The sequence below is a fragment of the Dromaius novaehollandiae genome, chromosome 1 (assembly GCF_036370855.1).
Source record: "Dromaius novaehollandiae isolate bDroNov1 chromosome 1, bDroNov1.hap1, whole genome shotgun sequence".
Taxonomy (NCBI): Eukaryota; Metazoa; Chordata; class Aves; order Casuariiformes; family Dromaiidae; genus Dromaius; species Dromaius novaehollandiae.
This window is the reverse complement of record NC_088098.1, coordinates 140,364,058-140,391,041: the sequence shown is the minus strand read 5'-3', so window position 1 is coordinate 140,391,041 and position 26,984 is coordinate 140,364,058. Positions and strand designations below refer to the sequence as shown.

The window sequence follows — 26,984 nt, the reverse complement described above, 5'->3', positions numbered from 1 at the left end:
TTTTAACTTTAAAAACAAGTAGTTTTAATGGTATCAACAGGACTGCTTGTGCTTTAAGCTATTCACACTCATCTGTTCACTGTTGGACTAAGTGAATTACAAAAAGATCTACCCTGAGATTTGAGATCAGTAGGAGAAATAGATACTTTCGGCTAAATCAGTCATCTAATTGAGGCACCTTGCTTTAGTACTTAAAGACAGGAGCACAGTTTGCTAAAGATGGTTCCCTAAAAATACCAACAGCAAGTCACTTCCAAGGGAAAATCAGAATCACCTTCTGAATTCTTCTCTTACCTTCTGTCAGCAGGAAAGACAAAACTGGGGAGCATAGGGTAACTAGGCAAGAAATTTAAGTGTTTCAGCCCGCCAAAATAAATCAGTGCCTTCTGCACTTTGAACAGTAAGCACATTTTGAATCAGATAAAAAGCAAAGAGAAGTCAGTGAGAGTTTTCCTGCTAACAGCAGCAAAGATTTGGATCAAACCCATTGGGAAGTTCAGGAACTGATACTAATGCATTGAATTTGCATGTTACTCTTGCACATTAAAAACCACAGTAATGCAAATTGTACTTACGCTTTCACCTCAACTCTTTATTCAAATTTCAGGATCTTTCATATACTTCATTTTTTTCATATGAGCTGTGATGCTAAAAATTTCTATTGCTGTGATACCTAAGCAGCTCTGGGGATGCCAAGTGTAAAGACATATCCACTGCTATCCACTTCTAAGCTCATTTAGAAGCAATTTCAAACATTTTTGGTTCATACAATTTAAGAAAATGTTTATAAAATATTGAAATTATCTTCCCAGTAGCCTATTATGCAATCCTTATTTAATTTGCTAATATCATATTTATCTCTAATTACCGTAGAATTTGGCTAACTAAAAGATTTGTAGGTATAACAATAGCTGAATGAGCAAAACATAAGGTCCAACCCTTTCAAAAAGAAGGGGATATAAACAGAAGAAATAAAACTTTAGAATAGCTGTAAATAACATATGCTAGTGGGAATACTTCAGTATTATCCTCAATGCCATATGAGGATTTATTATTTCCATTTACAGATATAGCCAGCAGTAATGTTAAGACAATATTTTATGTGCTACTTTCAATTTCTATCTCCCTTTCTTCTTCGTATAAAATGTGACAGAGGTAGCGGAATGCAATAACAGATTAGTAGCAGCTTGCTGTTTTATTTCAGTTATGCTGCTGCTTTCCATTGACCTGGAAAAAGGACTCCTGGTTTTGAATTATATCTGTTACTTGAAACAATAATGCAGTAAATGTCCAGATGTGTGGCCCTCCTTCTTCAGACTATTTAATGTCTACAAATGTTTTCATTTTTCTATTGAAAACTCTTATGACTTGAATTTAAAAGTAAGTTTAGGAAAACAGAAGTATTGTTTAGCAACATGAATTTCATACAAACTAACACTGATATGAATGATTTTTCATTTTAGAAGGTGAAAGCAAATTCTACAGGCTTTCTTTAAACAACGTGGTGTCAGAGGAAGCAGATTTGTTAAATGATCACTGCCCTGTTTTGCAAATGAGTAATCTAAATTACACGAATGTTCAGCTGTGATTTTTTTTCCTGTTTTTAATCCAGTGTACCTGTCTGAAACCATAATTTCAAAGCACAGAAATCCTATATTTTATCTGGAGCATTTTACATGCCTCCAGATTACATCCTCAATTCCCTCACATCTGCTTTTCTTCAAACCCACTCTTGATCTGAATTACGCCAATGAGAGTTTTGACTTTGCCTTTAGTGATGGACTGGCTCTGCTGTGCAGAAATGGCTTTGGGGAGGAGTTAAATACCACTTTTTATTCTCATCTATAAGCCTCCCACTGCTGTACCTTCAGGGCAAGCTTTGAGGTATCCTAATTTGTATGCTAAAGAAAAGAAACCGTGCTCAACAGGGCAAACTCCAACTATTCTACCTTCTCCGCACTGAGATCACACAAAAGATGTCAGGTAGACAAGACTAAAACTGTCCCCAACATCACATAGTCGATAGAGGCAAAAGGAACTCAGGTCACGGCCTGAGCCCCAAACACCTCTCAGTGTGCCTAAAATGTAAATGTAGACAAACAAAATCAGGTCTTCAGAGAACAAGATTATTTGGCTTTGCTTTTTTTTGTTGGCCAATGAAAGTAGAGACAGACTGCCTTTGAAAATTCCCCAGGAATCTGAACCAGACGTGTAAAAGGAAAGTGATTACAAAAGCAAAGATAGAAAAAAAATCCAAAAAACAGGCAAATATTACAAGATTTATCATTCAATTTTTCCATCATAATTCAAACCACAAATATCTGCAACAAAACTGTTAAGTTGGTATCTCTAATCTCTGATCTCTAATGCTAAAGTCTTAGCAGGCTTCACTTCAGCAAGTATATGTGGATACTTGCTTTCCATTGGTAAACCACAAATGTCCTTTGGCCTGAACAGTTAAGAGAAACATCTATGTTCTGTGCCCTCTCATGCCTCGAAAAAAAAAAAAGTTGGGCAGGATCTTGTAAGATAAAACTACAAGTAGAGAAGCAAGAAAGAATCAATCTTCATCTATCTACAGTCTTCCCTGGGGAAAAAAAATAATAACTGTCACAAACAAGTAAAAATGGGCCTTTCACTGGAGCAATGGCAAAAAAAGAATTCAGGAAAATTTGCATCTTTGCCCATAAATATCTGTTAGGAGAAAAAGTCCTTCTTCTGAAGTGCCAGAGACTGACTGTGCAAAATCAACTAACCATTTAATCTGCTATGACAATACCTGTGTTGCTATTAGCACTTTTGAAGGTCTTTTCTCCCTTGCCCAATCTTCAAATCAGTTTTGAGCGAAACCTCTAACCTTCACAGGTGACATGTCCTGACAAACAAAGACCTCCCTGCTTGTTTCAAGATCACAAGAAAAGCACAGAAATAAACCCTTCAAGTAACAGCCTCCCACTGACGTGAAACAGAGAATCAAGCAGATAAACCAATAGTTGCTGCAGTGATGAATTTAAAGAGACAGGGTCCAAAAATTTTTCCTTGACCTTTCAAAAATCTCTGCAGCATGAAATTATATGTAATGGTAAAATATCACTTATACTATGCCTGATGTACATTTCCTCACTGCATGCTCACTAAGACCCAAATTCAGACAGGGACTTAATAACGGCAATCCAGTGTGTTCCCATGCCCAACCTTACTGACCCTCAGAATGGAATTCACAAATTCACACTAGCTAGTTCAGTTTCCAAATACCAAAGGAGATGCACCTAGGAATGAACTTCAAAAAAGCCAGTACATTTGGTGGAGAGAGATACCAAACCCAGCAGATAGGAAAAGCTAAAGAAAATTTTGTTTCTGAAAGCCTTTCTCCTGCGTTTAAGCACAAACTTGAAGCAGATGTATAAAAAGGGGAGTCATATTCCCAAGCCCCTCTCCAGGGCTGTGGTATTTTAGTTATCTTGTTGCATATAAACAACTGGCTCACACTTTTCTTTTAAAATTTGGCTGAAAATGAGAAGAGAGCGCCCTTTTATATAATAGCTAGGACACATGCCCTGGAAGTGTCGTCTTACCAAGCCAGAAGGTATTTAAGTCCTTACGCCCTTTGAGAATATTCTAAGCAACAGGCTAGAGTGAAACCCATCCAATAAAATCAAACCATTCTCAGAAATGAACAGGAGATACATGGAGTGAGAGACAGGAATGAGAAAGGTCGTAAGACCCAAGGACAAGGTTCACCTCTGGGAAACAAGGCTGCTGCTTTTTACAAGCATATTTTTCAGTGTCTTCACTTCTACAAGCTTGTTCATTGCGAGCCAAGTTTGAAGACCATCCATTGGAGAAGACTGGGAGAGAAAAGTGTTAGTATTCGATGAAACTACCAGAAAAGACAAGAGAATCCCAGAAATATTCTGGTCCCTTGAATTCTACACAGAGAAGGTAGGAAGGACATACAAATAACTGAAATTTCAACATCTTGTTCAGTTTATAAAGTTTATTTCATTGTAAATTTTACCTTAAGTAAAATTGAATTGCTCAGTACAGAATTTCTGTTGGCTTATAATGGTTCTAATATGGAATTAATTTAATAAAGTAAGAATCAAAGAATCATAAGTTGAATGCCATTTATCAGGACCATTTCTGACACTTTTTTACTTTTACTTTTTGCATGTACAGCAACAGTTTCCATTATATTCATTTAATTGGGATACTTCATCCCAACCCAGAATGAAGTGATCAGACTTGGATGCTTTCATCACCCCTAAGCTATATTAAGCCATATGAGAACCCTAGGTACTACTAGGAAACCCTAGCTTGTACAAAACACTGTCATATACTGCAAAAAAATAAGCATTTTAAAGCCTGAAGAATATTCACATAATCTACTTCAGAATCCCACAGCAGGCATTCACATTTTGATGGTAAGTCTCTTAATCAACGGACATACAGAAGTATCTCCAAATTATGATCAGACCTTTCTCTACTGAATTTATAAAGTCTAAAGTAATTACATCTAAAGTAATTTGCATAAAACAGATGTCATGAACACTTCAAATTGTCTGTTATCTTCCCACTAAATCTGGAACAAAGTTTGAGATTGTAGCAATGTGTAGTAACCACAGCAAGAAAGAAGAAAGGGAGTTCAAGAGATCGCCTCTCCAAAACCATGCCTCACTTACCTAAGCTTTTCAACTATATAGAAGTTCATCAAACAGTTGGCAAAGGTGGTTTTTGAGCGGGAAATAGGTAAGATGACAAAACAAGACTGAGATTCATATTTAGATATTTTAGAGTAGTCATACTGAATCAAATCAAATTCCAGATAGCAATGTCTTCTATCCAAGAGTAGATCTGAAAAAATGCTTATGGAAGCAAAATTGTAAGAACTGAATGGGTAGCTAGTGGCACATTTCATATCTTTGAACTTTCTTGTTATTCTTCTCTGTAATTTTTCTATTTCTACTATACCTTTTTTGAGATAGAAGGACAAGGACAGCATAGAACATTCAAAGTGGGGCATGACATGATTTATACAGTACCATAATAGTACTTCGCTGTTGTTTTTTTTTTAAATCCCTAACCTCCGATTTTCATTTTTGATTGTTCCAGAGAATTTAGCTGATATTTTCCACCTATCTAACATGTTACAAGTTAAGCTTGTGTGTACAGATATCAAGGATCTGAGGGCACCAATTGGCCTTAATGGCCCAGACCAGCCACACCTGCGGTCTCCATCCACACACACACCCTGTGCATTCAGCCCTTGTCTGAGCTATTCTACAGGAGCACCTGTGTCTAGCCCTGCCTCCTGGTTGGACCCCAGACCTGTGCTGTAGGTAGCTCGTCTCCTGGATGGACCCTTAGCTGTGCGTTGTAGCTTGTCTCTGGCCATGTCTCCTGGATGGACTTTAGACACCTTGCTGTAGCCTTGTCCCCAGCCCTGCCCCTGGTCTTCTTTTGCTCCCAGCTGGAGCCCCTGGAAGGACCCTGAACTGGGCTCATTGCTTATGGTGCTGGGGGCTGTTGATGGACCCTGCTACCAGCCTCTGGCTCTGTCCACCACATGCAGACCATGTGAAACTGCACCCCATCTGTGAGGGCATGGCTTGCGCTGGGGGCACCCTTGGCTCCCAGCTCCCAGTCCGTGGGGAGCAGCCAGCCCTTGCTGCACCCTGACAGTATGGATCGGGCTCTATGATAACTTCTTCGTTTTTCCCAGAAGCGTAAGAATTGCTCCTTAGACTTTGCTCTCATTAGCAAAAATACAAAGCAACAATAAAACCAGATAAAATCACCCAAACCAGGAAAAACAACAAAACGTATAAAACCTACTAAAATAAACAAAAAAATCACTGTATATGGCTCTACCCTGAGAGAAGGCAAGAAAAGCATTACTTAGCAGATATTACTTACATTGTTTAATATACTACCATCAGGCACTCGGATATCTTCATGATGAGTGGGTTTTATAAGAGAAACTTACGTGGAAATATAGAATTATCTTTAACTATGTAAATATATTTTCTCTGCTATCTTTAAGGACATATAATGGATTTAACTTTTTTTTTTCCTCTAATAAATAGAGCAACAGTATTATGAAAAGAAAGCTGAGTGGAAGAACACATTTTGGAACACATATCTGGAGCTCATCTGTTACTGTAACTACTCACTATGATCCTTCATAGCTAAATGAAATACACATCTTTCTTAGCAGAATCCATTTCTTTATCACAGATATTTAAACCGGAAAAAAGTAAATGTTGGTTACTAGTTAACCCGAAGTAATTAAAGGTAAAGAGGTGATTGAGTATAAGAAGTAGTTATAACACAGATCTGCCTAACAATTGATTCTGGTGACATAACTGCAGTTTGTAAATATAAACCAAAATTAAATTATCATGGGTAACAGCTTGACTAACAGTACAATCTAACTTTAAATATCTGGATTTAACCCCCAAAAATGCATATGACAAATAATTTAATCAAAGGCAAAGTATCAGTGTGACTATTAGTTTTATAATGTCTCAGTCAAGTTTTCTTTCAGATTTATACTGATGCTGCCATCACCTGTAATGTACTAACCCCTGTCATAACAATATGATGGGGTCCTCCCATAGATGGTTGGGAAGGAATAAAACCGTACTGATCTAAACCTTATATCGATATTTCCCAAACATGCAGGTCACCTTCAACCTTCATTTCCATTACAGACTGTTTTCATTAGAGTTGATATTGAAATATGTAAACCAAGAACTTTACATGCACCAAAATGAAAACGCAGAAAGATAAACAATTAAGATCAAAGTAATTACAACCAAAAAAAAAGGGAAAAAAAAGAAAATTAGTATCCACCATCTAAAACACACAAGTGTTTCTTGTCTGGCTGCCATCATCAGTAGGTTCCTAAAAAGACAGTCATCAAAATCCAAATGTCATTACCAAAGAAATAACGAGAGATCAGTAGTTTTGAAAATACAGACTATACATTGTTTTGATTAAATTTGAATCTCTAATACAGAACACCTTTTTTTTTTCCTACAGTATCATCTTCTCAAACAGAAAAACTACAAGATAAACTCAAGCTGTAAAAACAAATGACCGTTGTGTCTCTAGCGCACTTTTGAGTTATGACTGCCTTCTTGTGGTTTCACCGACTTCATTGTTACCACCTCTAAGACTGATCTCAACTGAGGTCTTACTCTAGTTGGCAGAAGCTTCTATCACTTTATAAAAGAAACTTCAGATTGGAATAAGCTTCACGAAGCAACAGGAGGAGTTAAATACACAGACACTAACTTGAAGATATTAAAAGTAAATATAGAACCTCACACTCAGGAATATACACTGGGCCAAATCCTGCTCAAATAAGTAATCCAACTGAAGGGAACAGTGACTAATCTAGTTGCATGAATATGGTAAGCAAAACATGGCTTATTGAGTATTTGTTTTTAGGCTCTATTTCAAATCCGCTACCCTTCCAAAATGCTTCCGATGCGCCTTTTCTGTTATGTCATAGAGTAGATTTTCCTATATACAAATGAAATAATGAGACAATATAAATATATGTTGCTTCAAGGATGCGACAAAAAGCTTGGAAGCTATCACTGAAAAGATCAAAATACATTTTAAAGATATAATGTTTACTTTCACAAAATGCGATATTAACATAGACATATATGGCCTATTTTAATGCACTTGATAAAACAGGAATGCTTTGCCAAAAAGCAGTAATATTCCAGAAATATATGCATGCTGCTTTTAGCACTGGTTTGACTTTATAACTGAAAATGACAGTCTATATTACTATTCTTCCGTATAATTGCAAGATTAATGGTTAGCTGGGTGATTCCCAACAGTATGTGATGTGGTTTATTTATCATAGGCTGCAATCACGTGCACTGCCTACCAATTGATCATTCCACAATCAGCTACAAACATCTCAGGGAATACTAGGGACCAATGTGAACTATACAAACGCATCTGTTGAGCAAAACAATAGGTTTGGATGGATGTGAAGTCCATGCTACACATCTGCCAACTTTCCCATTCCCTAAAATATTGTAGGTCCCCCTGGCTCACCTCTTCCAGTTAGGTTTGTCCAGAAGGAATCCACTGCATGAACTCTCAGATCACTCCCTGGCTTGAAGCAAGAGACAATCAATGATGATCAGGAAACTCACTTCAAAAACGCACTCTGATCTATGTTAGAACGCTAATGGGGATATGCCTCAGCCACTTCTAATATCTTCCACAAACACACAAGAATAATATTTCAGTCTTCCCTGCTAGTGTGGAATTTTCCTCAGAAACCCCACTGGTTCAGGGCCCTTCAAGACACCGTTCCCTTCAGAACTTGCAACAAGCTTAGGATTCCGGTGTCTCATGTCCTTAAGGAACTAAGTATACAAAAAAAGAGTAACAAACACAAGTTTTTAGATTATCTAAAATCTTCCTTACAAAGAGTTTAACTATAGATCATACAAACATGTAGTACTCCATGCAGCTTGCGCTGCCATGGCATCTTTTCTGATAGCAAGACTTGATGCCAGTGGAAAAGCCTGATTAATTATTGGTGTCATACTTCAATTCTAAATCTAAATTTCATTACTGGTGTCATACTTCAATTCTAGATCTAAATTTCATTAGTTATGCTAAATACAATGAACTACATACTGGACATATGATATTTTGCTGCTTTTTCTTGTATTCTTGCTAGTGTACATGAGAGGGACATTATTCAATACTGCACTTCACTCTAACACAAATACAGCTGCCCTTAACAAAAGGTCCCTTTACAAAAAGGAAAACATATGTGTGCTAAAATGTAAGTTTAGAACTTAACATTTTAGTATCCATGTTATTATGATTGAAATATCAGGCACCACCTAATTTTATGGTAACACTGTTATACTTAAAGCACTAATTATTCCCAAAATAGTAGTATAAAATTAACATAATAAATTTCAGGAATTTATTTTCCCTTGGGATGTGTTATTAGTTTTCAAGATACTAAATATTTTAAATAGCAGTAGCAGCCATATCCACCACAAGCTGATGAATACATATATTTTCATTTCCCTTTAAAATAAAAATAAATAAATTCCATAAAGTGTTTTTCCTCAATAGAAGATATTTGTGATAAATATTCCCTATTCTATTCCAATGCTCTTGATATAAGGCTATAAAATTTCTCCTCTTGGACCTGTGAATGGCAACAGACTCAATAAATATCATTACCAGTATACATATATGGCTTCAATATCCCAAGCTGCTTTGATAATGGAAAAGCATGTAGGAAAGCATAATCTCGAAACAGCACAAACATACAAACAAATTAAGCAATCTAAAATTTGGCTGTAATTATACACTGGTAACTCCACAGGCCACATATTTATAAATATAGTTTTCTATAGAAAAATCCTATTTTACAAGAATATTATTGAAGTGTCTAGCTAAAAAGTAACAAGTGTAAAAGTTAACACATTCCTTAACGCCCTTAAAATTGCTAAATATGTAAGTTGTTGAGCAGCCTGTTTGCATTTTTTCCTTTTTCCATAGAAGCCACAGCCCAGTGAGTGAAGTACACTTCACCTGGCCTAGGATTTCCTAGAAAATTTTGCAAAAATTTGTGGTCATTCAGGAATTGAAGAACTGAGTCTGAACCAAAATGAACTGCATACTCTTAAACAACACGGCCTACTTCAGTCTCAACAAAAAACAATACAATATTGTAACACAGACTAAAAGTCTAAAAATATGAAGCACTAATTCAAAGACACATACATCAGCCACACAAAAAACAGCTTTCACCACAACAATATTTTACCTGTATTTCAGGAAAAATTTCTATTTCCTGGACATATTTTAATTGCTATAGTCTTTCCATATATCATTGTAGACATTCCACAAAGGGAGAGATAAGATGTTAATGGGTAGAGTTTTAATAGCTCATGACTTTACTGCCTCACCTATAAAGCACTACCCCCCCCAAAAAAATTACGCAGTGCAAGTTGATGCACTGATGCCTGATATTTGAGTCATCTCTCCATTGCCCCAACTAGTTGGCCCTTGCCTGTCCCTTTCCAAGACAGCTCTCTATCTTGCAGAAAGCAGGACTTCCCCATTAAGCCAATAACAGAGACTAGCGGACGACAATCGCACAGTAGACAGATCCCATTTATCACATCCGGTAATGAACATCCCCCTCCATATCGTATCATGTAATCAAGAGGAAGTTGTGACCCTCTTTTCCTGGCTCCAATTCAGTTTTGCTCTGTCTCTCCCCTGCTCTCAGACCTGTGCACACTGTTCATATTCATCTGCAGGTCACATTTTTACCCCCATCCAATTTTAAGGAATTGCAGCAGCTCCCAGAACAGCAAAGACTGCAACAGCATTGTGTTGACAACAGATGGAAAACAGGCATCATGCAAAGGAGCAAGCAGTCGGGTGGGAAGTGTGAGTGTGTCCCTTCCCACTTGAAATGCAACATGCCTGCTAACCTGATCCTAGCTGGGATCCTTTTGCCCTGCAACACTGGCAAGATACTCCTGGTAGGAAAGCCAGTCTTTTCATACAGGGAACAACAGACACAATCCATTTCTTCCAGGTCCCTTAGGAGCCTTTTCTGCATTATAAGAACTGAATGCCACATGAAATGTGTACCACATGCGACAACTGCTGCACTCCAGCCTTCTGGATCACCCTTCATTATCCATCCAGCTTAAGGAACAGGACCAACTTTAGATTGTGGAAGGAAGAAGAGAGGAGAGGGAGAGAAAAATCAACCTAAATTGTATTATTTCAGAAAGATATAAACTACTAGAACTATTCATACAGTCTGAGCTACAGAGGAATTTACTGGATCCTTCTACAGTGACAATTTTCAATGAAAGATCTAAGTTTCCTCATCTTATTATGATAAAACTTTCCAGAAACACAAAAGCCTTTCATGTGCCAGCTTTCTAGAATACAGTCTGACAACTAGCTAATGAAGACATACCATAAATAGAAAATAAATCTCTCTTCAAGGCAGGACCGAAGCATTTGTCATTGACACACGTCTGGTCACCAGAGGTATAGCAGCTATACAGAGCAATCATTTCCTGACAGGTCCGTCATGTTTCAGACATTTTTGGCATCAGGTAAACGAGTTTAAAAATTAAGACAGAGTAATTTGTCCTGAAGTATTGAAAGGCTTGTAACATGAGAGGCTGTCAAAGCTCAGCCTAAGTCACTGCCCAAACCACAGCATTTTAAAACCTCTAGTCAATGTAAACAATTGTATATGGAATTCTGGGAATTAGCTTTCAAGCCTAGATTTTTTACTTTTTATGTCTTTGATCTATATTAAAGGGCACTAAAAAGAAAAAAATATAATGTATATGCTCATGAAGTGTGGACAGCGGATGTTAATACCAGTCGTCAACATCTTGAGTTAGCAGTAGTTTTTTTATATTAAAAATTTTGTTTCTCTTTCTTAAATCACCTCTTCTTGCAAAGCTGACAAATATTTTAGTGGTTCCATCCTTGAAAAGTCCCAGATATTGGCAGTATGCTCGAGGAATTCTCTCCCCATTATATTGTCTCCTTCCATTTTACCAGTCTTTTCACCTGTGTAAAGCAATTAAGAAAGACAGTGAAGTGAAGTGGGTTGTGGTACTAGACATATGTTGATAATACTCAAGTTTGTTTTTCATTGGACTCAGAAGCTGTTCTCGGTTTGCTTTCTCAGTGGGATGGTCACGGATGAGAACAACTTGACTGAGGCTCGATACAGACCAGATGGATCTAGTAGGTATGAGTAAGCATCTCAGGGGCATGAAAATTTGACATCTGCTCCTATTATTAAGCTTCATCAACAGGCATGGCTTATCCTCTTAAAGGGATGTTTTAGAATCCCTGAGGGCACCTGGATTTACAGAGTAACAATCAGGAACTGGGTAATACTTCATTTTGTAAAAAATTCATTACCGTCTTTAATGATAGTGTTAGCTCTGTTTACATTAAAAATTGCTTCTGCCTTTGCTGACCATCTCAAGGACTCTCTCCTAAAAATACCTTAATTTGTAGTCAAGGTGCTTTGCATCTGGCAAATAACTAGGCAATTCAGTTTTGTTTTATCCTAATGGCATGGTATAATTTATTACCACTCTGATTTGTAAAGGATGATGTTAAGATGATATTTAACAAATTCAGGTTAATTGTCCTTGAACAGCATACTGAGATTTTTGAGGTTTTAATCCATAAATTCTGAAACATTTCTAGTACATTTGCAACTGGCATAAGCTTATTTCCATTGAAACCGCTGGAGACATCACCATCAGCTGTATGGATATCAGACTCAGGCCAGCACTGAAAGCTCCAGAAAAATCCTATATTAAACTATTAATTGTATAAATGGAAAAACTGATAAACATCAGTCAGCAGGCTGAAAGACCTCCAGCTATAGAAAAACTATGAACTCACAATACATTAATGTATAAAGCTTTTTAGTCTTTAAAACTATCTGTAAGTCATGCTTTCTATCCCACACCAAAGGCAGCCAGTATATCCTTCAGAAAACTCTAAATGTTTATCCCTTTCTGCAATTTACAAAATGGCTGAAGTTTGGTTTAACTTTCAAGTCTAGACAACATTCCTGCTTTTCTTCTACTTGAGAAAAATAAGATTTTGAACATGGAAGGAGGCTTGAAATAATTATTATTTGTTGTTAAGCATTTAATCACCATTAAAATTGCAGTTTCAGTGCTCTCCAGTGATAAAATTTGTGTGTGTATTTACATGACTAAACACAACCTTTTACAAGATCAGCTAATATGCAGCATATGCAACATCCAATGAATTCCTATTCCACTTGATCGATGAGGATCCACTAGATAAAAAAATGCATGAAGTTTATTAAAAGCATACTTTCACACATTGTTCAATTTAAGTCAAATAAAATCCAACAATAAGCTGCTAGCTGCAGAAAAAAAATCTACATCCTCTACATTCCTCACTTATCATGACAAACACGTCCCATAGCTGCAAGTAAGTACTATATGAACAGAGAGACATACACCTCATTAATCGGATGATTTTTGCCTCTTTCTGTCAATTTCTCTAGCCCCAGATGTTCCAAGTACTGCAGATCCAGACTGACCAAAGCTTGGTTAATTCATGATCTCTGAGTTAGTAGCTGCACAGAAAGAAATCTCAAAACAGAAAAAAGCCTCTAGCTCTCCTACATTCAGTTCCCTTTCCAAAACTGCTCGATATGAATCAAGTGTCAACACATTATATACTCTTTGTGACAAAGAAAAACGGAGGCAGATAATGGTGCGATTCATTATTGTTTAGCTCCATTTGCACAGTAATGTGATTTCATTGTTTTCAAAGGAGCTATAACCATCATCTAACTGGAAAAAAAAACAAACAAACAAAAAAAAAAAACACCTGCCCTGTTGAATTAGCTTCCAGGTGGGAACATAAATTCTGAAAAAATATGACTAATTATCTCTCTATTAGGATATCCTATTTTTGTTATTTCATCCTCCTTGGCTTTCAACTATTTACTGCCTCACATATTTGTCCATACATCTGCTAAAGTCCAATAAAATCCAAAGTTTTATAGCAAGCCGGGTTAACAAACAAGTTTATATTGTCTAGGCCCAAAAAAACCCTGAGGCCTGACTGCAAAGTTCCAGTAATACAAACAAATCATTAACAGTTTATAATATTATCAGTTAACTACAAATGACATATAGCCCTGTATCTAAGAGCTAAATCATGATATGAGATGAGAAATCATGCTCATGTGAGTCAAGTACAGTTACTTGTGTTCTTTTTTTAAATATATGTTAATAGGAAGATACCCCCATCAAAGAGTAATCTATAAACAAGACAAACAGAACTATTTTTATAAATTACAAGAATGGGAAGGAGCATTGAATTATGGTTGCGCAGGCCTAGGTGAACACGTTATTTTCATCCAGTCTTTACCATCAACCTCAAGTTTCGACTATGTGGACAGAAGAGATTTGTTCTGAAAGAACCTTACTATAGGATCCATGGCAGCTGGTTTGCAACCCTCACAGGCAGCAGAAGCATAAAGTCCTCACTACCCTGGCTAGATTTTCACTCTGAGTTGTGACCACTTCAGAAAGTACAAAGGCAATAATTTGTCAGACTTGTGCCTTGAAAGGTAAAATCCTTACAGTAGACTGGTGCCCAACATTTTGACGGCCACTTGGCTTTTTCTAGTGTATGGCAATATAATGTTGCAGCCCTTTTCTCATCACATGACTAAACTCAGTTTATGTGTGCAATACAGTAAATCCAGCATTTCTGAAAATGCAGAGAAAATGCATAAGATGCAAAATTCTTACTGAGGAATTGGGATTACTATTTAATTCCAAATACACGTAAGTAAATCACAGTGTGGCCTGAAGAGAGCAGGCTGCCATCTCCAGAATGTATTTCTGGTTGAACACTCTCCAGAGAGCAATCTTGTATTGTCTGGAGAGCAGGAGTTGTTCAGGAAGCCAAAGCAGCCTGTTCCTTGTCCCTTTTTTCTCATGAGCCCATCATCCATGAATGGGAGAAGGGGGAGTTGAGGTCCTTAGGAAGACAGAAATGTGGAGCAGGTTGCCACCACCAGGACACACACAGCCCACAACCTACCCTTACGCTCCCAATTTAGTTCTAGGAAAAAAATGAATGGAAACAAGATGAAAAGAAGCAGGCCATAGTTCAGCAAAGTTACCTGGGTGGGCTGCACACTCGAGGATCCCTGCTATAGAACAACAAACTTAATGTTTATTTGCCTTCATTGATATACAGGGAAGGATCACAAATTAGCTACATCTTTGCATGAATTTGTCTGGAGGTTTCTCCTACAACCGGACTCCTCAGTGAAGACAAAAAGGTTTTCAAACTAATTTTTTTACTAGAACACAGGTAAAACTCAAAGCAGCTGCCAAAGACAATGCAGAATTAAAAGTCATTTACAAACAACTCTTCCTGTGCTCACTATGTCTGTGCAGGGTTGTTCCCTGTTTCCAGCCTTTCAGTTAACTGTGTTACAGTAAACTCTGCAGTCCCCTCTACTCCCAGACAATTTCTCTTCCCAGCACTCTCTTCCCCCAGTGTATGCCTGCTTGAGATGCAGATCCCACAGATCCCCTTTCTCCAGCTTTTGCCCTTTTGAGCCTCTTCTTTGCTTCTCCTGCAAGTTCTGGAGCCACATCTCCTTCAGTTACCTCAGCTGCTACCAGGGGAAGTCACCCCCTTTTCAGCTTGAGTCAAGTCATCTATGTTTTAAAGGAACATGGTGTAACATAGAAACTAAGAAAAATAGCAAAACGAGTTGCCAGTAAAAGTATAGTAAGCCACAACTGTTTTGCTGAAAAACATGTGTTTTTCCTGTATTACGTTTTCCATAGATAAACATTTTTATATAATTTTGATGTCATACCTCTTTGACAGTCTAGAGACACATGGGTGAAAATCTGGTTCACAGAAATAAACGGAAATTTTGCTACTAACTTAGGGCTGTGATTGTTCCCTATTTCTGGAAATATTTGTTGACTATTTTGGTGGAGGAAAATGAAAGTGTGATTCTTTTAAATCAGAGATGAAAGGAATAGTACTGTACTTTCAAAGTTTAAAGGGTGCACTTACCTTTCAACACCCCCAGTTCTCCATATTCTTGTCCTGTGATCTCTTGGACATTAAAAAAATGAAAAAGGGATACTACTAGAGTTGGGACAGCAATTCACAGCACTGTTCTTTGTTGACAAAGGCTGCATGGCCCCAGCATTCATACAAGGACCTGATCCAGCTGAAATCAACAGAAGGCTTTTCATGGACTTCAAAGGTTTTTGAAATATAAGGCCTTATAAAGCTCAGCTGTGGGAAAGGTCAAAAAATGAAGATTCTTGGTGTAAACTCCTAGGCAAGCACTCTTTTGGTGCAAGGTTTACATTTGCTAGGCACTGACTACTTAATATCATTCTGAATGTTTCTTTCTTCCAATATAACATATTCCTGATACTTGGTTATTAATCTCATTTTCAACCTTTAAAAATATGGATACTAAATAACAGTACTTTCTTTTTCTGTTTATAGAAACTGGATATGTACTCAAATCCAAATAGCAAAAATTCACATAGAATAGCCAGAGGAGAAGTAGACAAGCTTGTGAATAATAATCTCCATTTGTAGACACACACAAATTTAGCACTCACTCCTAGGAAATTTGTCCTTTGAAAAATGACAAATGTTCAGCATCTGGGAAATTAGTTTGTTTTCAAGCTGTCTTAGATACACATTGGCTTTTTCCTTATAGGACACTTACTAAACCAAACACATTTAAATACAGTTCCAAGTAGCAGTTAATCACAGAGGCAATCCATATGCAGGCAATGTTTGAACAACAATTTAAACATGAACACTACCTAGCTTATAACCTTTCCTTATACTCTGTAGTAAGTGGATACATGTTGGAACAGAAAAAGGATTTACATTTTAGAACTCCAGTATTCCTATTTCTGAAGTTTTATAATGCTTTTCAAAAACAATGCCCCCCAAACATACACACCTGTGATATTATAACTATGCCTTGCCAATATATTCTATACATAGAATGTCTGTTTCAAAACAAATTAGCATCAACGGCAACACTCTTACTGGCTTTATTCCACTTGGGCTCAGGCACATTTATCAAATTAGTAGCAATTTTAATTTATGAAAAAGAGCAAGGTAATATAAAGAATTATTTCAAATATGTAAGCATCCAGAAGCAGTACGTGACAGAAGTATCTTGCCAGCTCTTACTGTCCAATAAACTCACTCACCATTCTCTTATCTTTTCATATAATTCATTTGATTTGTATTTAAAACTGACACTTGAGATGCAACCAAACATTCAAATTTGAGATGGCAATATTCAAACTTAAGGTCCCAAATCTGAGGAATCAAAACTGCTAGATAACAATGACCAGACTCTGTAACCCAGGTACTCACATCAACTGCAGAAGCCTTCACTGATGCCATCACTGATTGGAGTTTGGTCATAAGAAAGGGAACGTAACCCCCACTGAAATCAGTGAGGCTCATACCACAGATGTGGACAAAACTGCAAAGACTAATTGTGGCTCAAGTCCACAATGTGGATTTCCAGCATTTTGAATAATGCAGGTGTCTTCATGAGGTGCAACCATCATCATTCAAAATAAACTTTTCATCTGCAAAGATTTTATACAAGATCACTTTAGATCTATGCAACTGTTGTGTTCATGATGGTGGATCTCAATAATAAGAGCACACCAAATGTCAAAATAATTATGCAGATCATATGTCATATGACCAATCAAAACAGAAGAATGATTTGGATTTAAAGAAAAGAGAGAAAATCATAAAGTAATCACAAGTGATCAAATTTATTTGTGCAGAGAAGTTAATGGCAGTGTGTTTGCAAGGAAACATATAAAAGTCAGAATTTTTTAACGCAAGGACTATTTTTGGAAGACAGTGGAGTACTGAAATGGCAATGCAAGCAGATGGCACACATTTCCTATGTAGTAATGTGTAGAAAAGATCGTGAACATGTCCTGAAAGACCTAAGCAAACTAGGTGCCTGCACAGCCTATCTATTGAAACTGAAACATGCCAGGTATAAAGCACTACATATCTACTACATATCATTACAAAAGTACTACATATCTTTTCAAAAGATTTCATGAAAAACAATTTAAGGCTTGGGAATTATTCAAGAGAGCTAAAATAAATGGTTTCTTCATGATCTCCCTTTTCTCTACAACTGAGCAGAGAGAGACACAGATACCATACACTTTTAGCCTGGCCTACAGCTTCCCCATCTGGAATCAATTCCAGATTTTCACAGGTGCAATCACTTTTTAGTTACAAGCAATCTGAAGGCAGATGTGCTGGCACTTAGACAACTAGCTGCCTGACTTGTAGGTAAAATCTGGTATTGGATATCTAGAGGTAATCACTTGTGCACTATGTATTTGAAGGTATAAAATTTGAGAACTTTTTATTATTTATTTAAAAGATTGTCTGTTTTCTTTCAGAAACTTTAGCTGCATAGACAAGCAACAGTCCATTTAGGGTAGTAAAAAACAACCTTCTACCATCATACAGTTATTACTTACTGAACATAACAAACATTTAAGGTCTTGTGGCTCCTTCTTACAGCTACTAAACACTAGGCAAGGTATAGAACTATTAGCTTAAAAGAACATTTTTTCCATCCTTACAAAAACATTCTTGAGTTAGCATTAGCTGACCCGTTGTTTGTAAGATACACTACTGTGAGATTTATATTAAATCGCAGTTATGAGGTGAAATCTCTACATAATTTACCTTCATATATCACAATACTGGCTTAGCATTTCAGGAATGTCTACATTGTATCAAAAGGTTTGACTGGAACTCATCCAGCATTCAAACAATTTAGCTCATGTAGGAATACAGAACCTCTATAGGACTGAGCTCATCCACACTGTTGCTGGTATATCTTTAGTCAGTACCTGTGTTAATCAGCTCAAAGCAATGTCTCATGAGCCTATTCGAGCAGTAATCACAATTCTGGTTCACACTACATGTATACATACCAATGTACCTAGATTTTCCGCTCAAGAATAAAGAAAGGGTTTGCTAAGATTCAATTTACTATTGAAGACTATACAAACACACAAAAAAATAACAAAATCAGAGAGAGATGTACAAAGGTCTGAAAATAAGAGGGAAAAAAAGTATCTAATTGGATTTAGGATTAACATTCTGTTTTTAATGCACTGTCAACCAAGAATGGTCATATACATATAAGGTAATTTAAGAAACTTATAATATTGAGGCCAAATTTAAAATTGAGTACCGATGTTTGGCCCTGATTATATCTATAAAATGTAATTACTCCTATTCTCTGTTCTATTCAAGATCATCCCTCCTTTTCTCCTTGAATGATAAATGTATTATGACCATGAATACAACAACATATTTCTTTGGGATAGAACCTGCAAGTTCAACCTGCCTGTTCTTTTCAATTTTTTGTATAACAGAAGGAGTAACATAACAGTTAAACTGCATTTTCTTCATCACTCTCTCCATTAGTGAAACAGGGATAGTAGTACCTTAAGCACAGCATGGTGGGGGGATAGGAGGAGAAAATGTCCTTCTCTACTATAGCTCCATTACAAGCGTTTGTAGCATGAGCATGTGGTTGTGGCTTCTCTCTGTTCCTGTGCCTCCAAACAGCAAACATGGCCAGGTGGTCTGTCTGGTAACTGATAACACAATCTATTGCTGCTGCCTTTCTGCCATCCTGTGGCATGCTCCACCACCCTCCCGCCTGGCCAGTAGACAAGATGTACATCTCCACTACCTAAGCCAACTTGTAGAGATTCACATATTAAGCACATCTCCACTACCTAAGCCAACTTGTAGAGATTCACATATTAAGCAGGAAGACACCTAAGAGGTCTGTAACACATGGCAACTAAGACAGAAGATCCAGGAGTTCACAGGTCCAAGTAAGCACTACATGCATTCAGTAATGTTTTTTATGCTGTTGTTTTAATCTATATGCTTACATGATACTTGCCCCAAACTCTTATCATCCACACAGAAAATCTTCAATCATATTCTTTTCTGAACATGGCTCAGGTGGCTAGCAGTAGAGGTTAAAATCCAAACCATGCTTTCACTCAACTTGAAACATGAACACTAAAGGCCACTCCTATGCCTACTCCCCCAAGTGGAATAAGTTCATCCACAGCTAATATCACTGATGGGAAAGGCCATTAGAGTACAGAGAATCGAACCTCCATATTCACAGACAACAATGCAAGGAATTTAGTCTCACTCCACTAAACCAGATAGGTTATACAGAAAAGCTCTAGACAAACTAATCTGAGTATTCAAACCTCCTCTCCAGTCACCCAGAAAGCTATATAGGGTTCTTCCATATATTCAGTCTTTTCATAGTCTTTTCATGGATGCAAAAACATGTGCAATAACTGTGATCTTAATCAGTTGAGCTTTTTACCTAGTAGTAGTTACTATAAAGCTAGATTCACACAGAAACTTTGGATGCATCAAAGTAGAATCCAACAGCCTGACTTCTTCCTGTATATCAGCCAAAAAGCTGAGAAAGGAACTGCCTTAACTCTACTCATTTGAAAATACTGAGGGAATGGATGTATTCAGTGCCAGCACTGTTCTTTACAACCTCAGTTCCTAAAACAGCATGCCTTCTTCCACACAGGATCCATAGCCTTGAGGCTTCTCATAGAGTCAGGCACTTTAGCCCTTCCCTTCTTTCTAAAACAGAGGAGGAATCACCCCTCCTTTCTTACAAGCACAGCTTTTGGCTTTCTCACTTACACACAGACATGCTCTTTTAGACAGCAGCCCAGTGGGTAGAACACTTACAATACAGGACAGTCAGGTTCAAATCTGTGTCTTTTCCACCACAGACAGGCCACTTGACTGCCATGCTCTTACTTGCTCCAAGAACACTCTGGTCTTCTTCCCCTGTTCAGGTGATTTGTAGACAACAATGATAATCAATTTTGCCAGAAACAAAGCACAGAAGTAGGTACCCTACTTTACCTGTTAATGCAGTCACCTAGGAGCAAGGACAGGTTCTAGTGAATGCTCCAATTACTCCCTCATACCTTTTATACAACAGTCACTGCAGCAGAGGCTAAAACCCACATCTCAATACTCTCCACACAAAAAAAATAAATGAGTATCCTAAACATTAGGCTAGAGTGCCTCATTCTCTTTTCCCTACTCTTTCTCCTCACAGGACAATGAATTGTCCATTCTCTGCTGTCCAGCAGCCCAAGCTCTACAGGTCAGATAAAAATGTTATCATTCCCCAAAAGCCAAAAATAACCTGAAGCCCAGTGCTGCACAAGACAGATGTCGGAGCCCCTTCATTCAGAGACTGAACATCTTTCTCTAATGTGGATGAGGACTATAATTAACAATACAAAAGAAGAAACAACGATGACCCATTCTGCTTACAGTTTATGTTTTGTTTTGTTTTGAAAGCACTTTGTGCCAGCATGTTTGGTATGGAACTTCTCAGTCTATAGACAGGTCATATATAGATATAAAAATATATATTTTATTGGGCTATAAGGACCACGTGGTGTGATATTTCCCATATGGATCCGTAATGTCCTTTGGTGTGACCTCTACCTAGAACTGCCCAACGCTGTTAAAATAGAAAAACTCCTGGCCATGGGAATTTTATGGCAAATAACAGGCATCTGTGCTTGCTCAGCAGGCATTCTGAAGATCATAGACTTTTGATTTAGCTGATTAATTCTTCTTCTAGCCCACATCAATAGCCTACAGTACTAAAAAAAAAAAGTAAAGTCTCTGACCTGTGCATTGGTTAAAATAATTTCCTAGTGAGAATGTACCTTTAAAACCGGGTTTAGAACTGCTTCGGAGAAGTAACATAAAAATAAATAAATAAAACAGAACATCTCTCTTGGCCCTGCCAGAAATAAGGATAGTAAATAAAAATGACTGAAAATTCTCTTTGTAAGAAAAAGAATGAAAATCTCCTGTAAACATTTTGGGAATTTGAAAAATTACCAGCTGGCATTCAAATAAGGGAGCCTGTAGTTATAGACCTACACCTGTTTTCCTGTTCATACTACTTGATACCCCATTCCCTGTAAAAGTCTGTTACTGATGTCTTTTTGGTACTGTGAACTATTTCTCCGAAATGTGGGAGAGTCACCTTCCACGCAGCATCAAGCTGCTGTCGTCCTCATCCCCACCACTAAGGCAGTATCTAAAGCAAGGCTGGTGAAGCGAGTGGGTCACTCTTCTTTCAAGTCCTGTTCTAACTGGGAGACACTGGAGTTCCTTCCTGCTCCCGTTGGGACGAGCTAGTGTTTGGTTCACTTCAAAGGCTGAATCAGATTACAAGATAATTGGGCATCTCTGCAATGAAAAGAACTCCAGAAATTGCTACCAGTTGAGACCAAAATGGGGGGAGGGGATAAAAAGAGGAAGAAGAAAAGGGGAGGAAGGAAACATTCTTTACCATCATGGAATAATACAGAGCAGACCTGCGTGACCTACAGTGCACTGTGTATTATCAGTCTCTGAGAGCATCCACTGCTCACTGTACTCTAAAAGCTCCCTCCCTTCCCTCATTAAAAGACAATGGAAAGCTTAACTTTTATAAGCCAGACTACTTTATCTTCCAAACGTTGCAGTTGTTTCATGTCTACCAGGACTTTAATCCCTCGTAATTTAGATAAATTACCTTGTGCTTTAGCAGGTTGGGGTTAAAACCCGAAGATTTGCAACTGATTACAAAAAAAACAAACAAACAAAAAAACCCACAGTTATTGACTCCTAACTGAGTAATTTGCAGTTTATTTCATCCCTGGCTAATTAAAATGTAATCACTATTGTTTGGCAGTGCATTCTGTCCGCAGTTTTACGTCGGAAAAGAAATCATGCCAAGACGACACAAAAAAAACCTTTCACTAGGAATTGGCTTGATCTAAACTGCCTCTTTAGCCACTGAAACTGTAAAACAAGTCGGTTACAATCGCCTGACAACGCAATAAAAAACAATACTAATCCCTCTTCAAGATAATGAACTGCTTTAATGAGTCCCCTCCTTTCGAGGCATCCCGCGAAGCGGAGACCACATTCACAGGAAGCGCTGCGCTGCCCCAGACGCAGCGGAGCTGCCGGCTAAGCCGCCGCGGGCGCGGCGCGGGGAGTTGCCGCAGGTCCTGGCGTCGCGCAGGCAGGCGGACCAGCGCCTCCTCCGCGCCGCCTCGAGGTGCGCGCCCGGCCCGCCTAGCGCAGACACAGGCACCGAGCAAGTCCCGCTGAAACAGGGCACGTTCGGCTTTTCTTTCCGTTTTTTTTTTTCTAAATCGGGTTATCCTTCAATGTCTCTCTGCATGCCAACACCTTAGCCCTCAGAGCTGCTTTGCGCAAACATTTATGCGAGTAGTTTTGGTTTATAATTCACAAGAAGGCACAAGGGAAGCAAGAAGCGCGTCCCCGCTTAGTCCCCTTCACGTTGCAGAGACGCGCTATCCCGAAAGGTGGAGGTGGCTCCGTTTCCTCCCGGTTCCCTTCCTAAAAGGGGCTGGGAGGGAGGCAGCGCAGGCAGTCCAGAAGGGTTTCCATCGTTTCTTCGGGTCGGGTCGGCTGAATACTTGCACAAAGCAGAACAGTTGGGGAGGAGAGCAGGGAAAGGTGCATAACTGGAGGTGGGAAACGAGGGGCGCACATCCCTGCTGTCACACCACCTCCCGCGCTGCTTCAGCAGCTTTCACGGCTCCCTCTCTCTCCGCGCGGTCCATTTTATCTTATTCCCCCAACTCCATCCCCATTTTACCATCTCGTCAGGCACAAGCGTGTCCCTCTGTTTCAGAAATCATGCCTTGCCCCCGCCCTCACCTCCCAGGAGACCGCGGCTAAGCAGTACACGTTCCTGAGCATCAGTCTTAGAAAAAAAAATTAATAAAACTCAAACTTTGCAAGCGGCTTCGCGACGCCAAGCTCCCGACGCGCCTGCGGGAGCGGCGGGACGGGCAGCCCTCGCATCGCCGCGGAGCCCCTCGCCGGGCTCCCGCCGCGGCATCGCCCCGCCACCGCCGAGAGCACCTGTGGGCAGCGCCGTGCCGCCCCCGGTCTCCCCGTGCCGGGGCGAGCGTGTCACCGGGCGCGGCGGCAGCCTGCGGGCGAGCCCCGCGCCCTGCCGCAGAGCGGGGACGAGCCAGGCGGCCGCATCTGCCTCCGCCCGCCGTGCCGGGGCCCAGCGGCGCCCGCCCGCCCGCCGCGCAGGGTGACGGCGACGGGACGTCCCTCGGCGGCGCCATGCCCCTACCTGGAAATGCTTGAAGAAGGCGGAGATGCGAGTGATCTGCAGGCTCAGGCACCTGGAGGAGCATCTGGCCGCCGAGAAAGCCTCCTCCTGCCTGCGGGCAGCGGCGGCCGCGCCAGCCGCCGGCCCGGCGGGGCTGCCGCAGGCGGCCGTTACCCAGAGCAGCAGGGTCAGGGACGCGCCGGGCGCCCCGCGCACCATCGCACCGCGGGGCAGGCAGCGGGCGGCCGGGCCGGCGGGTGCGGAGGAGAGCGGGAGGCGGCGGCAGGGTCCCGTTCGCCGGGCGGTGCCGGGCTGCACTGGGTGCAGGAGCCTCCGCGCCGCGGAAACTAAACAAGAAAAGTTCAATCGCCCAACTCCGCTCGCCCCCGCCCGCCCCTCCGACCTCCCCTCCCCGGCCCACACCCCTCCCCCGCTCGCGGCAGGGGAGGGCCGCGGCTGACAGGCGGCTGCGCCATTGGCTGCGCCGCGCCGGAGTGACGGGACGGGGCGGGCGGGCTGTGCCGCCGCAGGCAGGTCGCGTCGCCGGCGGGTCGGCTCGGCAGCGCTCGCCCCCACCTGTGGGGCAGCGCCTGCTGAGCTGCCACCCTACGCCTCCACACACACGCACACACACACACGGTCGGAGTGGCCATGCAGGGCGCTCGGTTCGGCTCGGCTGGCGCCCACCTGGGCGCCGGGGACAGGCAGCCCCGCGCCGCTGGCACCGACCGTTAGCGGAGGGCTCCGGCGCCCAACGGTCGCGCCGTGCGAAGCCCTGAGCGGCCCGTCGCGCTGCCCTCCGCTCCGCTCGCAGCACGGCCCGCTCGTGGTTTGCGTTTCAGCAGCCTTGCCTCAGCCTGGCTAGGTGTGCGGGAAGTGGCTGAGCTGCCGTCCCTTGGAGTCTGATTTGTATTACGGACTTCTTTTTTTCTTTCTTAAGCGGGGGGAAAGTATGTGGTGAAGTTCTTGAAACTCCTTGTTTTTTGACAGAGAACCGAGTGCCGTGGTAAGCCCTTTTCTCAAGGTGAAAGCCGTAAAATCTTCCCTGATGAGTTACTTAAGAATGAAAATTTTCAATTCTTTAGTCCAATACCTTTGGGTAAATAGCTGCAAAATTGTAATAATGTCTTGAGCTTTAAAATGGCTACTCTACAGTATACAACAAGTATGCTCTTTCTCTGCTTTTTTAGTTCCTGTGCTGAAAGCGCATGCCACAGCATATAGCACAGAGGTTACATACTACATTCCTCTTCTGAAGTACAATACATGAACTCCTCCGGTTGCAATTATGTGCTACCAGAAGGAGCAAGTGAATCTTTTCTGCCTGCAATCTGTCGATTGATCTTCCTGAACTTGGAGATCTCAAGGTCGTATCAGCTGAAATAAGTAGTCTTTAGGCCACTTCAGGAACTATAAATAGTAGTTTAATGTGGTTATAGAACACTATATTAAATGGACTGCAGGAGTCTTCTTTGCTGAAACAGGCTTTAGCACAAGTTAAGTGCACATTGAGAAAATCTCCTAAAACAAAATGCAGCAAGGTCTTTGACCAATCTTGCTTATACTAATTTTACGCCTGGGTATAATCCTTCTCTTTATGGATGTCCTGAAATACACAAATGCAAAATAAAACATATTCCCCAAGGTCATCTTTTTAAGGAGTATGTGCATACACTTTCCATACACGTACAGATATGTAAAATGAAACCGAAGCATGTAGACCTTTGTTAAACCCAAACTAAGGAATTGGTTCTAGACGTAATTTTACTAACTTATCATAAATAACCACAGAGTAAAACAAGAACAGAGTTCTTGTCACAAGCATTTGCGACATATAATAGGAAGTGAGACAAAGTTTAAATATTATTTTGCAGCTTACAGTGGCTGAGCCAAGTTCTCCTGTCAGTTGACTAGAAATCTTCACTTGAAAGAAGCCAGTAGGCCAGATTCACTCCTGCAGGTGCTAACAAATTGAAATGACAATTTGTGTCCATCAGTGCTTGAGGGAGCACAGTTACCAGAAGACGAGGTCAGCTGCTACTTGCATAGACATTGCCCCAGTGCTTGCACTGTGTAAGCATTTTCCACAGGCTATTTTGGAAGTGCCCTGGTTAGGCAAGGAAGACTGTTTCAGCTATACTTCCAGAAGTCTTCCTCATCTTTGGAGTTGCAGTGACTACTTACCACTTTTAATGAACAGAGGTCACTCACTGGTAGCTCAAAAACAGTTCCCAATTCTGAATGATTTCCTCCCACTGGAGAACCAGTTAGGGTTCTGCTGACAGCAGCTAATGCACTTATCCTAATCCAGCACCTCTGTATTTAAAAAGAAAACACGTTCACATTATAGAACAGCATAAAAGTAAAAGTGTGGCCCTAGCAGTATTGTGACAAATAGCGATGAGCCCATTCAGGCCTAAATATTATGTTCAGGACTTCCCACTTTCTATCTGACTAACTTTCAGGAAGGCTTTATTAAACCTTGACTAAAAATTTGGCAACCTCTTTCCCTGAGTCAGGAAAAGAAAATTGCTTAGCTGATTCGTAGTGTTTAGAGGTATACTAAATGTTTTCAACTGCCATATTTTAGTAGATAATAAGAAATGCCTGAGAAAATATGTAACTATCTATAAATCCAGAGAGGGCAGATGGTTCTATAGATATATCCCCAGTGTTAATGCTAATGCAATTTATGTGACATGTTAGAAACCCCAGCTTTAACTAAAAGGGTATGAATTCAGTTTCTTTTGTATAAAGTCTAGTAGCAAAGGGCACAGAGCCCTTAATAATTAAAAAGTTCATGAATACACAGTTTACTCAGTTGTTTGTGTTTGAAAGGTCATGGTTACAGAGATCATCAGCACAGTCTGTGAGTTCCTTTTAAGTGAAGGCTGACTTGGTTAGCACACAAAAGACTGGCTGTTCAATTCCAGTAAAACTGAATTCACACAGGAGCTGTGCCCTTACATGGAGATTAAGAAACAGGCTTAGTTCCTCAAGAATTTTGTAGGTAATCAAAAACCACTATGGGCTAAATAACTGATAGACTAATAAGATATACAGGTTTGTAAATACACTTGTATTAAGGAGGTGTACTAAGGAGTTTGAC

General features: G+C 40.0%; 1 protein-coding gene across 2 annotated transcripts in view; it reads right to left on the bottom strand.

Moving 5' to 3' along the window:
• Positions 1-24,298, bottom strand: part of ANOS1 (anosmin 1) — a 140,500-nt gene extending 116,202 nt beyond the window's left edge. For both annotated transcript variants that reach the window (XM_064500789.1, XM_026117062.2), the window contains exon 1: positions 23,897-24,298. In XM_064500789.1, coding sequence (XP_064356859.1) covers positions 23,897-24,094 — 198 coding nt within the window. In that variant the 5' untranslated portion in view covers positions 24,095-24,298. The remainder of the gene's footprint in view (positions 1-23,896) is intronic.
• Between the last annotated feature and the right edge of the window lie 2,686 nt (positions 24,299-26,984).